At 35.3% G+C, this 13,613-nt stretch overlaps 1 protein-coding gene across 2 annotated transcripts in view; it reads left to right on the top strand.

Annotated features, from left to right (window-relative positions):
• Positions 1–13,613, top strand: part of LOC107674748 (insulin-like growth factor 1 receptor) — a 113,729-nt gene that overhangs the window by 77,036 nt on the left and 23,080 nt on the right. Inside the window, exons 4-11 of one of the 2 annotated variants that reach the window (XM_016468841.1) lie at positions 5,252–5,555; positions 6,944–7,083; positions 7,179–7,323; positions 9,766–9,974; positions 10,065–10,191; positions 10,317–10,570; positions 11,796–11,963; positions 12,300–12,504. In XM_016468841.1, coding sequence (XP_016324327.1) covers positions 5,252–5,555; positions 6,944–7,083; positions 7,179–7,323; positions 9,766–9,974; positions 10,065–10,191; positions 10,317–10,570; positions 11,796–11,963; positions 12,300–12,504 — 1,552 coding nt within the window. The remainder of the gene's footprint in view (positions 1–5,251; positions 5,556–6,943; positions 7,084–7,178; positions 7,324–9,765; positions 9,975–10,064; positions 10,192–10,316; positions 10,571–11,795; positions 11,964–12,299; positions 12,505–13,613) is intronic. The other variant, XM_016468842.1, reaches the window with a different exon arrangement.

Here is a 13,613-nt window from a genome sequence, read left to right as displayed (position 1 = left end):
TTTTTTCTTTTTTTTTTTTTTTTTTTTTTGAACATGTTTATTGTGGTCTGTTGTACCTTGACAGATTTGAAACGATATGAGTTTGCGCAAACCATGACATAGTTTTCATTTTTGTCTGAACTATCCCTGTCAGTAAAGTACTGATATGAATGAGCAAGTTAGACAAATGTTATGCTTGAAAGCTTGTGCGTCTTCAGCATAATGCAACAAAACAATGTAGATTATGGTTTGGCCAGACAGCAAGATGTTTAGACAGATGTCTGCGTTTCTGTGGTGAGCGCAGTGCGGATGGCTTTAGCAGGGCTAGCTGAAAAATTGTTTTAATTACAGTACTGTGGTTGCAGTAAAAAGCTGCGAATCTTTGATCCGTTGTTATGTCAGCAATAGTATTTGTCCTTGTGGAAATTCAATTACAACGTCGTCAATGCGTAGTACGAGCATTTAGAGGTGCTTTTGTTTCGATACAAGTACGTACATGTTAAGTAAATCTGAACAGGAATGCTTCCAAGACTGGTTGCTTTTTTGGCCATTTAGTTTTAGTTTTGCTTTTCATTGTACTGTATTTTATTCAGTATTTTTTATATATAATTTCATAATATTTTGGCAAATACAACAATTTTGCAACCTGTATTTATTTCTTAAATGATTATTCTTTTTTTAACATTTTTTTTTTTGTTTTGAAATGTTCTGAAAATATTTGTATAGTCATATTTTCCAGTTTTCCTGTGAATGTATATAAAACTCCATGTGTTGCTGGACATAGACAACTGCACAGCTGGCTATTTCCACAACTGCAAATCAACTTTGTTGACCAGCATGGCAGGAATCACTCCTGCTCGCTAAGCATCCCTGCAGCTGGATGCAAAGAAACTATGTGAATGAACACATTGCTTCTCAGATTCAGACTGAGCCAAGTATGTCAGAAGCACACTGAAACTGCATTTAATTTTTTTTATTTTCAGAAGATTAATGTTTCTGTGGAATCCTATGACACTAGTGTGTAATTATATCGGTAGATTGGTAATATTTTAACAATTTTCTTGAAGTCTTTTCTCTGAAATTTCATTTTTGGACCCAACTTAAAATATTTCTCATCTCTTAAATTAATTTGTCTCCAGCTATTAAATAGGATGTGGTTTTCTAGCTCGTTTCCTGAGGGTCCAGGTGCTCATATTGGATCAGTTGTTGTGTATGAGAGCAGACAGTAATCTGATAGTTGATCAGCTCCCGGATGGAGAAAGAACATCCAAGATTTCCTTAGCCAAGTGTTCATTGTCATTCACCTGTAGTAAATGAGGGCTATGCAGAATCTACATGCTCCAAGATTTTTAATGCATTAAACTTAAATGGTTGCAAAGGAAGTAAAATGTAAAAAAATATTTTATTCAAAATGGCATCCATGCTACAACAATCAGGTATGGTTTTGAAACATAAAAGAGAGCTATTAGCTTTACTATTCAAAAGTTTGGGCTATTTATTTTTTAAAAGAAATTAATGCTTTTATTCAGCAAGAATGCATTAAATTGATTGTCACAGTAAATATATTTATTATATTACAAAAGATTTCTGCTTCAAATAAATGCTGTTCTTTTGAACTCTCTATACATCAAAGAATCCTGAAAAAAAAAATGTAGCGTCGTTTCCACTAAAATATGAAACAGGACAACTATTTTCAATGATTTCTGAAGGATCATGTGACACTGAAGACATGAGCAGTGATGCTGAAAATTCAGCTTCGATCACAGGAATAAATGACATTTTAAATTATATTGAAATAGAAAGCAGTTATTTTCAATTGTAATAATTTTTCACAACATTACCGTTTTTACGGTATTTTTGATCAAATAAATGCAGTCGTGTTAAGCATGAGAGACTTCTTTTAACAGCAGTAAAAAACATACAGACCCAAAACTTTTGAACGTTAGTGTATATTAAAAATGAAAAAAGGATGAGCCCTTTTATATTCTGCATTTTTTTTTTCTGATAAAATAGGGATTAATGTCATTACAGGAAAAAAAAAGCTGATTTAGTCAAACTGTTTCCCACGGTCTTTATGTACAGTAGCGTGGTGTAATGGTAAAGAACTAGGTTAGCAACTGAAAGGCTGTAGGCTCAAGTATCAAAAAGAGCCATGAATTATCATATTGTGCCCTTGAGAAAACAACATGCGCTAATTAAAATAAAGTGAATTATCTTTTAATAAAGTACATCAAAAAAGCATCAACTAAGTATTTCAGAGCCTAAACTTGATGTTAAAGAACAGATAGTAGAATCGTCCTCTCTAACTTCCCTGACAAAGGCGCTCAGTCAAGGGTGTCTGGGTCTGGGTTTTTTTTTTCCGTGTTTAGACTAACTGAGATTCCAGCATGGTGGCCTCGTGAATACTCCACCGTAAGTGTCCTTAGCTGCAGACGGGATATCTCAGTCAGCCAAAATTAGCTGGGTTGTCTTCATTATGACCTGATGAAAACTAAAACAGTTCTTTGCGGTAACTCTAAGCAAAACGGATGGATTCAGATCTGAGTTTTCTGCATGGTTTTTTTTTTTTAGTTTTAAAGGCATAGTTCACCCAAAAATTGCCTGATGAAAACTAAAACAGTTCTTTGCGGTAACTCTAAGCAAAACGGATGGATTCAGATCTGAGTTTTCTGCATGGTTTTTTTTTTTTTAGTTTTAAAGGCATAGTTCACCCAAAAATTGTAATTCTGTAATCATTTATTCACCCTCAAGTTGACGGTAGCCTTTGACTGCCATAGTATTTTTTTCCATACTATAGAAGTCAATGGCTACCGTCAACTGTTTGGTTACCAACATTCTTTAGAATATCTTCTTTTGTGTTTAAACCAAAACAGGTTTGAAACAACATGAGGGTGAGTAAATAATGACAGATTTTAGGGTGAACTATCCCTTTAACTTAGTTATTTGAAGCTGAACGTCTGACTCTCTTCAAGAATGTGCTCTTTGAATGCTGCTTGTGATCAAGAATAACTCAGATACACATTAAACCTCAGGCTAGGTTTTTAACGTGCGTTTTCGCAAAAGCGTTATCGTTTAACTCTTATCAGCCGTTTTTATTTACAAGCGTCCTCCAGGACGACTGTTGCATGTACAGCTTGAGCGTGTTTTTGCATCCAGCTTTTCTTCTCCCCTTGGCCTTGCTCGACCCCGCTGTAAGGTTACCCCAATTCCTGCGTTCCCAGAGACCCTCCCTGTAACCCGTCAGACCTTTGGCGCTGTGGAAAGGCCAACATTTTAAAAAATGAAAATAAATAGCCTTTCAGTGGCTTCTCTGAGATATGTGAGTCGTCTCCTCGTGGCCATTTGGAAAGCGAGTTTCCTGTCTTCCAGGCTGTAGTATGAGTGCGTAAGGAGAGATCTGGCAGCTGAGTTTCTCTGTTTAAATGTAGGCCATTCTTGTGCTAAAGCTGGTGTTTTCGTTGCTGGTGCTCTGACCTGAATCAGTTTTTCCTCTCCCCTTTTACAATGCGCTCTTATTTAGAATGATAGCAGAGGACTCTGGTCGAATTATACATGGTCTCGGTTGGATGGAAAATGCGGACTGGATTTGTTTGTACAGCGGGGCTGGGTTTCACACTTAACACATGCACTGTATATGTCATATGAGAATGAGGGCAAAAAAGAGCTGACCGCAGGAAAACTCAGTGTTTGTGTGTGTCTGCAAGCAGACAAATGCACTTTTTTTTCATTCAGTGCAATAGTTGCGCCAATATATATATATTTTTTTCCAGGTGCAGTTAATAAACAATGTATTGGATTTAGTTTATTTGGAAGAGTGGCAATATTTCCCTCCAAAATAATTATTTATTAACATATATGTTGGATTATTTTTCTCTATTTGTTTTAATTTATTTGGAAGGTTAGCAGCATTTTTTTCCCCTCAAAAATTATTTTTCAATAGCATGTATTAACTTATATGTTGGTTTATTTATTCTTACTATTTATTTATTTATTTATTTTAGATTTTTTTTTGGAAGGGTGGTAATGTTTCTCTCAAAAAGTGATTTTCTGAGGCATTTATTAACATTTATGTTGGATCTCATATTTTTAATGAGACTTTCTGCATTTCTGCAAAGTTAATTTTGAGTAGCAGTCTAGTCTTTCTCACCAGCCCAAAGCGTTTAATGGTGATGAGGTCATAGGTTTTGATAGTTTAAGTAGTTTTTTGGCAGAAGGAAGTGTATACGTAAAGGAATCCTTTGACTGTGGTGGTGATGTATGTGTCTGGACTTGTTTGTGAACTGTACAGCATTGTATCCTTGGGGCTGTTTGCAGTAACCTTTATCAGTCAAGCTTGAAAGACACTACGGAGGTCGAGAGGAAATAGACAATAACGGGGCGAGGACATGTTATCACATGACCCTGACCCAGAGCTGCAAACCGCTTGGGCTTAAGCCAGGCTTTTAGCCTCACAGCCGGGTCAGGAAATTAACCAGCTTTATTTGAGCCTGCGTTTGACTTCCTGAATGTTGTAGACTAGTTAAAAATGCATCTTGCAAGGAGGATCTGAAAGCAATATAAAAAGCAGATAGGTCTAATTTTACCCATCACCTTCTGTTTATCATTTTGTCTTTCTTTTACTCTTTTTCATAGAGTATATATATATATATATATATATATATATATATAATTATAATTAAATAAACTGCTTATTTTTTTATATTGTGATAGTATTTCTTATACAGTATGATTAATGCTACTCACAATTATCAGCAAAATTTTATCTGTTGTGAAAAATCTTTCTGTTTAATTTATATATGTATGTGTGATACACACACACACACATATATGTATATTACAATTTAAAATTTTATATTTAAAATATTATTAATATAATATTAATTATATTTATATTTTTTACATTGGGATAGTATTTGTTATACAGTATGTTTAATTTTACATATTTATAATTAAAAAAAAAAATCATTGCTTTACATTTGTAAAAATTATTGCAGAAGTCGTTGTTTTGTAGTCATTGTAAACAAATATTTTTAATGCAAAATTTAAATAGTACTTTTTTTGTGGTTAAACATTCAGACATTTCTTTGTGAGAATCACTAATAATCAATAATACCAACAAAAGTATATCATAGAAACCTTCTGATATTACAGAAGACTGTGTAAAAGTTTAATCTCTAATGGTGTAAATCTTTTGCCGACAGTTTTTAATTTAGTGTAACAAACCCAGAAGTGGTTTCACGTCAGCATTTCCCTTCCTGTGTTTTCCCTCCAGTTTGTCCGAAGTGGTGCGGACAGCGGGCGTGCACGGATTCGGGCGAGTGCTGCCACCCGCAGTGCCTGGGCAGCTGCACTGTGCCCGACAACGACAGGACCTGCGCCGCCTGCCAGCACTACTATCACGAGGGCCGCTGCGTGGAGGACTGTCCCCTCGGCACGTACAAGTTTGAGGGCTGGCGCTGCATCACCAAGGACTTCTGCTCCAAGGTCCACCTGCCTGATTACGACCGCTTCGTCATCCACGGAGGAGAGTGTATGTCCGACTGCCCACCCGGCTTCACGCGTGATGAGAACCGCAGGTATCAACTTCTTAACTTTTCATATTTTGAAAGTGTGATTGATGAATGGTAGTAATTTTAGCGAACTTTTGTGAATGAAACAGTGAAGAATCAATGTACATTTGTGATTGTGAGTTCTTATTTCTGTTTTAGATGACTTGAAATGTGTTCAGTTGTATTTCCGTGTGTTTTAGATTAATTGTCCAACATGACATTTAAGTGTTGTATTTTGAGTATGTCCTGAATATCCTGCGTTGACAAAGAATTAAAAAAAATATCTGTTATCTTTTTATGTTTATTAAAGAAATTATTATTTCAGTTAGCAAATAAATCATTAAGCATATAGTGTAAAGGTTGGGGTCAGCAGAATTTAGAAATAAAAATAAATACATAAATAATACTTTTATTCAGCAAGGACACATTAAATTGATCAAAACTGACGGTGAAGACGTGCATATGTTACTAAAGATTTCTATTTCAAATCAATGCTGTTTCTATCCATCAAAAATCCTATCAGAGTGTCCATAAAAATATTATGCAGCTGTTTTCTGCATTAATAATTACAAGAAATGTTTCTTGAGAAGCAAAATAGCATATTAGAATGATTTCTGAAGGATCATGTGACACTGAAGGCTGCAGTAATGATGCTGAAATTCAGCTTTGCATCACAGGAATAAATTAGATTTTAAAGTATAATAAAATAGAAAAGTTATTTTAAATTGTAATTATTTCATCGTAGTACTTACTGTTTGTATAGTATTTTTAGTAAATAAATGCAGTCAAAAATTTTTTGCTGATTTTCTGAGATACTTATATTTTGCCATGTCTGTCAACAAAGTTTTTTTTGTTTTTTTTCTTTTCAGTAATATTGCCATTGTTTTATTTTGCTTTATTTGAAATTCAGTTATATTTTACAGCTTTCTTTATTTATTTTCATTGTTTCACCCCCTATTTTAAACATGTGTGATATCTGATAAATAGACTTTTTGGTATCTACAGAATTTAGTGTGAAAATACTGCAGATTTAAACTCGCCGTCATTTACAAAGTTCGACACATCCTCTAGCACTTCAGTTCAAATATATTATTAGTCTATTTCACAGCTCTCTGAATACTTTACAAATAAATCCACTCAGTATTTAAAATAAAAGTGTTCAGATCCTGTATACCTACTAAAGCAATCAGACTAGCCTAACGAAATATGTTGCCTAGTTAAACTCAAAAATCACACTTCTGATTACCTCAGAACAAACCAATCATGTTCCTTTGTTGGAAAGAGCGAAAAAAGTTCAGCTGCACTCAGACTCTAGCTTTCACCAAGCTGAAGGTCACATGATAAGGTGAAAGTGAGATGTTTGGTTCATCCGTGTTGGTTTTGTGGTGATCTTCCTTTTGTCCCTGTGTGTCTAGCAGCATGTTCTGCACTGCCTGTGACGGCCTGTGTGACAAGATCTGTGATGAAAAGGTCATTGACTCGGTGGACGCGGCTCAGTCCCTCAAGGGCTGCACCGTTATTAAAGGCAACCTGCATATCAACATCCGCCGCGGCAGTGAGTACCTGCGGCACAGCAGCTCCTCAATTAGCACCGGAGCGCTCACTGCACACCTGCTCGCTAACACGCTCTCTTTTCCTCTGTCTCTCTAGCTAGCATAGCCTCGGAGTTGGAGACCTTCCTGGGACTCATCAAGACAGTGACAGGATACATTAAGATACGTTCATCACATGCCCTGAGCTCTCTCTCCTTCCTCAAGAGCCTGAGACACATCCATGGAGAGGAACTATGGGAAGAGTAAGATCTGAATTTGACACATTCCAACAGTTTATCTATCCACGTTCAACAGAAAACACAGCAAGTCAGATGATATATGATGTTTAATGGATCGTTATGAGGGTCGGATTGCGAACCAATGAGATTTTGTGGTGGGCGGGGCTACCCAGTGCAACAATGCATCATCATTTCAAAACAAGTTCCGAATTTGAACCGTGGAATCGGTTTTGGGAGTTAGTTTTCAATCATGTATTTAACTGTTTATGTTATTGAATGTTTGACATTTAGGAATGAAAGTAGGAGTTACATGTTCAAGAATGTGATTTTTCCACGCTATACAGATTTCCATATTTTCTGACTAGAGAAGTATGACCCATGTAAATCGCGTATATCTGAAAAAAGTCTGTTTATATATTTCTTTACTAATTTGTAAACAATAATAATAATTGTTGTAATAATAATAATTATACTACATTATTATATTATTGCATATGTTATTGTGTTATATTATTACATTTATTATTATATTATATAACAACGAATATTAATATTATGTAATAACAATAATAATAATTATGATATTTAATAATGTTATTGTTATAATATTTTCAAATAACAGTAACAATAATTATTATTGTTATATAATAATAATAATGGTGATAATAATAATAATTATAATAATTACATATGACAAAAATAGTTGTATAATTTTTTTTTTACTTTAATCGTTTTATTTCGAGTTCCTCAATGCAAGTTGTTGCTGTTGTTGTTGTAGTTATTATTATTATTATTGTATACCAATAATGTTGTTGAATAATTATTTATTTTTATTTTAAAACATTTTATTTTTAAAATTTAGTTCCTCAATACACTTAATTTATTCGTTTTTTTTTTAATAAATTATTATTATTATTATTATATTGTCTTATTGAATGAGGAAAAACAGGTTTTTCTTCTTTTTTTCTGTCCTTAGCTGATCACATGCCTGTTGTTGGTTATAATGGTGTGTGAATCAGCGAAATTACGTACAGAATTAACGTCAAACTTTTCCTTAAACAGAATGGGTCCTGTGCGTCATAGAAGAAATGTGTAATTTAATTCAATCCCTGTTTGTTTACTGTTATCCCATATTCAAGACAGATCAAAACAGCCCTCTCTGTGCCATGTTGTTACGAAAGACTAAATTGAGCTCTGGGAACGCTTTTGGAGACAAATATAAACAAACAAGCCCTCCATCCACATCTTCAACATTTAGAAGTCCATTCCGTTAGCATTCCCTTAAACGTACATCGCCAAACAAACGTCAGGGCTGTAATATACTTGTCTGATAAATACAACAATTAGAGCATATGTATTAGACTGGCTTGACAGCGTCTTTAAACCAGTAAATGTAACTGTGTGTGTGTTTGTTTGTATAAAGTGACTCGACATGTGTCAGACTAAAGCTTTCAGGTGTGCTGTAGGGTTAAAAGAAACGCTTGCTCTTAATGCATGTGAAGTGCTTACATTCCAAACGCAGCTTTTACTGAAGCTGTTTATCTTTTATGATCATTTACATCAATGCTTGTGAATCATCAGCGTATATGTCAAGTAATGGCCTCAAACGTACTGCAGCTTCATATACACAGAGTTCAGGTATTTATGAAAGTGACAGTTGCACTGTACATCTGAATTTACTGCAGGTGTGTGTACAAAACCATACCAGTGGTTAATATAGAGAGGAAGGTGTGTACTGACTAATCATTCACAATTTGTGACTATCTGTTTTTGTCTCTTGCCACAGTAGTCGCTTGCAATAGGTGAACTATATGTTACGGTCCAGAGAATGCATACCGATTAAAAAGACAGGGTTCCCACGATCATGGAAAAACTGAAAATATCATATATATATATATATATATATATATATATGATATGTCTATATATATAGACATTGAACTTAAAGCAAATTATAGCATTTTAAAACATTTTAGAGCTGGGCAAGAATTAAGAACATCTGTAAATGGAATGTAATATATAATATTTATTTAATTTTTATATTTTCTTAAGTTTTAGTAGTTTTGTTTTTGTCATTTTTATTATAATAGTTTTTTATTTCTATGTAGTTTTTGTTCATTTTATTATTTTGTTTTGGTTATTTTAGTACTTCAAGTTAAGCAACGAAAATGAGAAATTATTTTATTTCAAGTAATGATTTTTTGCTTTTAGTTAACTATAATAACCCTACTTACGGTTGCATCTCTGTCAGATGCTAATATGCCTCCAGTTGCAGTAATATTTTGATGAATAAGTAGTGTAGCTGTGATTTGCTATATCAATCATTACGACACAGCATTAGTTTAGTGGATTCAATCCTGCATTTAAATGCATTTGGCACTCCCAAATCTGTGCAGTGTGCATAATTTTATTTTATTTTTTTCTGTTTTTGTCACTTATGCATTGTTATTGTTATGTTGTCTTCAGCATGTATGCCTTTGCTGCCTTGGATAACCAGCATCTCCAGCTTTTGTGGGACTGGTCCCAGCACAATCTCACCATTAATGCTGGAAAACTGTATTTCCGCTTGAACCCCAAACTCTGCATGTCCGAGATCCGCAAAATGTGGGAGAAAACGGGAATTAAGGAGACGTTTTTGGAAGGAGATTTCCGCAACAATGGAGACCGTGCAAGCTGTAAATACTATTTGTTCTCAATTTAAACAATTATAAATGAGTATAGACTGTATATACATATAAAATGTTTAATTTTTATGTTTTTCTTAGGTGGGAGTAAAATCCTTAAATTCATATCGAATACCACAAGTAATAATAGAATCAAGTTGACGTGGGATCGTTTTCGACCACCCAACTCCAGAGACCTTGTCAGTTTTATTGTATACTACAAAGAAGCGTAAGTGTTGCTTTTTATTCCGTTTTGTTAATTTGTTCAGATTAGCTGTTTTTTGAACCGCTTTTCTCAATAACATTAAAATGTTCAAGCAGCTTTGTAAATAGCCTTCACTTTCTCTCTCGTAGGCCTTTCCAGAACCTGACAGAGTTTGATGGTCAGGACGGTTGTGGATCTGACAGCTGGGACATGGTTGATGTGGATTTACAGGAGGACCAAACCCAAGACCCGGGTGTTACGCTCACCATGCTGAAGCCCTGGACTCAGTATGCTATCTTTGTTAAAGCTGTAACATTAGTCGTGGAGGACAGGGACAGGGACAAGGACAGACAGCGTCTTGGGGCGAAGAGCGAAGTGGTATACATTTGGACTAAACGATCAGGTAAGGAACTAGATTCAGGTCAGTCATGAATTTAATTGAAGACATGAATTGCATGTTTCCTAATCAGTACACTTAATCGGTTTTTCTGTAAAATATCAAAACATTATTATATAAAATAGATGAATTGACTGAAAAGCAAAGTTGCATAAGATATTAAAGAATCCAATTCAAGACCCAAATCTCTCATTTTGATTTCCCTTTTTTTTTTCTTTTTTTTAAGGATGGAAATGTTTGCTCTGACGTTTTATTTGAAATGACATTTTTGACATTATTTGACATTTTGTCATGATTTAATTTGAATACAGTATTTAGATTCATTAAAAAATTTTGAAAATGCAAATATAAAAGTTGCTTGTTTGGGGTATTTTTATACTTAAAATAAGTTTAAAAATATGTGAATGGATTAATACTATAAAATACTTACTACATATATCTCAGTCTGTTTCTCTATGTACACTACTGTTTAAAAGATCCAGGTCAGTGAGATTTAAAAAAAAAAGTATTAATACTTTTAATAAGCATATTAATTTATTAAGCATATTAAAGTGATCAAAAGTGACAGTAAAGACATTTACAAAAAATGTGTATTTCAAAGAAACGCTGTTCTTTTGGACTTTCTATTTATCAGAGAATCCTGAAAAATAAATATCACAACACAAGTTTCCACAAAAATATTATGCACCACAACGGGGGTTTTTTTTTTTTTTTACATTAAAAATGATTAAAAAAAATTTTCTTGAGCAGCAAATCAGTATATTAGAATGATTTCTGAAGGATCATGTGACACTGAAGACTGGAGTAATGATGCTGAAAATTTAGCTTTGCATCACAGGAATAAATCACATTTTAAATATTATATTTAAATATTGTATTATTTCAATATTTCACAATATTACTGTTCTTAGTTTAGTTATGGTCAAATAACCTTAAGGAAAATCTAACCATCACCATTATTTTGAATGCTAGTGTACACATATGCACACATTATGCAGTTTTGCTTTTTAAGTATACAATGTTTTAAGAACATTTTAATATTTTTTGTTGCTGATTAAGAATAGGATTTTTAGCAGTGTAGGGTTGATTGAAATCTAGACAAGTATCTCAATGGTTGTAGACTCAAACCCCAGAGGGGATGATTAATGACTTTCCTTAGGTTTCTCCAAGGGGATTTTCTCTGTAGTAAACATTTGAGTTGCTAAGTGAAGAACATTTTTTTCCTTTCCAGCACCCTCAATGCCTGTAGACATTCGTGCATACTCTAATTCTTCATCAAAGCTGGTGGTGCGGTGGTCTCCACCTGTCTTCCCGAACGGAAACAACACCTACTACCTGCTCCGCTGGAAGCAGCAGGGCGAGGACCGTGAGCTCTACCAGCACAACTACTGCTCCAAAGGTCCGGTCCAAACTACACCCTCAAACTGAGCACCATTTACCCAACAGAAATTCAGACTTGTGACCATGGTATCCAGTGTCTAGTGAAAATGGATCACATTCTGTTTGAAAACTCAAAATGCATAAAGCTTTGCCATAATAAAATAATGTGCACCACATTCAACTCTGTCTGTATATTATTAGCGCTGATCTGAAAGCCTCCTATTACTCAAACTTTAATATAAATCGCTTGCTTTTCTGTGGTGCTTTCACAATTTACATTTTGAGCATATTGAAATAATACCAGATTGTGTCACTAAAGGAGAAATGTAACCATGTTTTTGTTGTTTCTTTACAGAACTAAAGATCCCAGTCAGGATTTCAGCCACGGGTTTGGCAGAAATCGAGGACACCAAACCCACCAATACTGAAACAGGGGGGCGGGACAAAGTTCCCTGTTGTCCATGCCCTAAAACAGAGGAGGATCTGAAGCGAATCGAGGAAGACATCTACTACCGCAAAGCCTTTGAGAATTTCCTCCACAATGCCATATTCACCCCCAGGTAAACTTAAGAGTTTGACCAGGAATATGATTATTACTCTCTCCAAAAATAACAACAAATTGTCCGTTTTTACATCACTGTTTAAACATTATTTTTAAAAGAAGTCTGCATTTATTTATGGAAGAAGAAAAAAAGTAACTGAGTTTTTATCTCACAATTCTCACTTTTTTTTTCTTGCAATTGCGAGTTTACATCTTACAATTGTAACTTTTTTTTTCTAAGAATTGTGAGATATAGTCTCTCAATTCAGACTTTTTTTTCTCGCAATTCTAAATTTGTCTCACAATTCTGTATTTTTTCTCTCACAATTGTGAGTTTACATCTCATAATTCTGAGAAAAAAGTCAGAATTGTGGGATAACAAGTTGCAATTAACTTTTTTTTTTTTATTTGCACGGCCATTGGTTCGTGCAGGGCTTTAAAAACGAACCAATGGTGCGGCAGCGGAGCTGCACGAGCCTATGGCGACGAAGCCCGCCAGAATGGGCGGAGCATCTGGCTATATAAGCGTGCGCTCACCACAGGATTCTCAGGTTTACTTTGACTGAAGCGACGACTGAGTCGTGCAGCTACATAGCACGGCAAGCAACGCAGTACTCGTTCCCATATCTCAGGGAACCGAGGTTGCGTTAGTAACCGAGTACGTTCCCTTTCGATACTTCACTCTTACTGCGTCTTGCTTAAGATGCATATGGGAACATAGTACAATCACGCCGTGCTAATGTAGTGGAATGACTAAAGGTATAAACTTCCATAAGCAACCAATGCTCATAGAGAATGCTTCCAGGGGGTCAGGGCCGATACACAGGCCTGACTCGCCCTGATATGCAGGCGTCTGTGACGCCACGCATGGGATGGAACCCGTGGCTTCAACCAGCGCTGAAGGGGGCGCATACGCAGCAGACCCAACTGTAGCACTGGAGATGCTGCCGCCATGAGGCCCAGCATCCTTTGAAACGCTTTGAGAGGGCGAGCGGTACCGATCTTGAAGGAGGTCGCCAGCCTCCTTATGGCCAGAGCTCTTCTGGCGTGACTACAGCTTTCATTTGAGCGGAGTCGAAGATTGTTCCCAGGAACGAGACAAAATTGACCCTGAGTCACAGGCACTCC

The sequence above is a fragment of the Sinocyclocheilus anshuiensis genome, unplaced genomic scaffold, assembly GCF_001515605.1.
Source record: "Sinocyclocheilus anshuiensis isolate Anshui unplaced genomic scaffold, SAMN03320099.WGS_v1.1 scaffold1093, whole genome shotgun sequence".
NCBI classification, from domain to species: Eukaryota; Metazoa; Chordata; class Actinopteri; order Cypriniformes; family Cyprinidae; genus Sinocyclocheilus; species Sinocyclocheilus anshuiensis.
The sequence above is the reverse complement of the archived record's forward strand: the minus strand, read 5'-3'. Positions and strand labels throughout refer to the sequence as shown.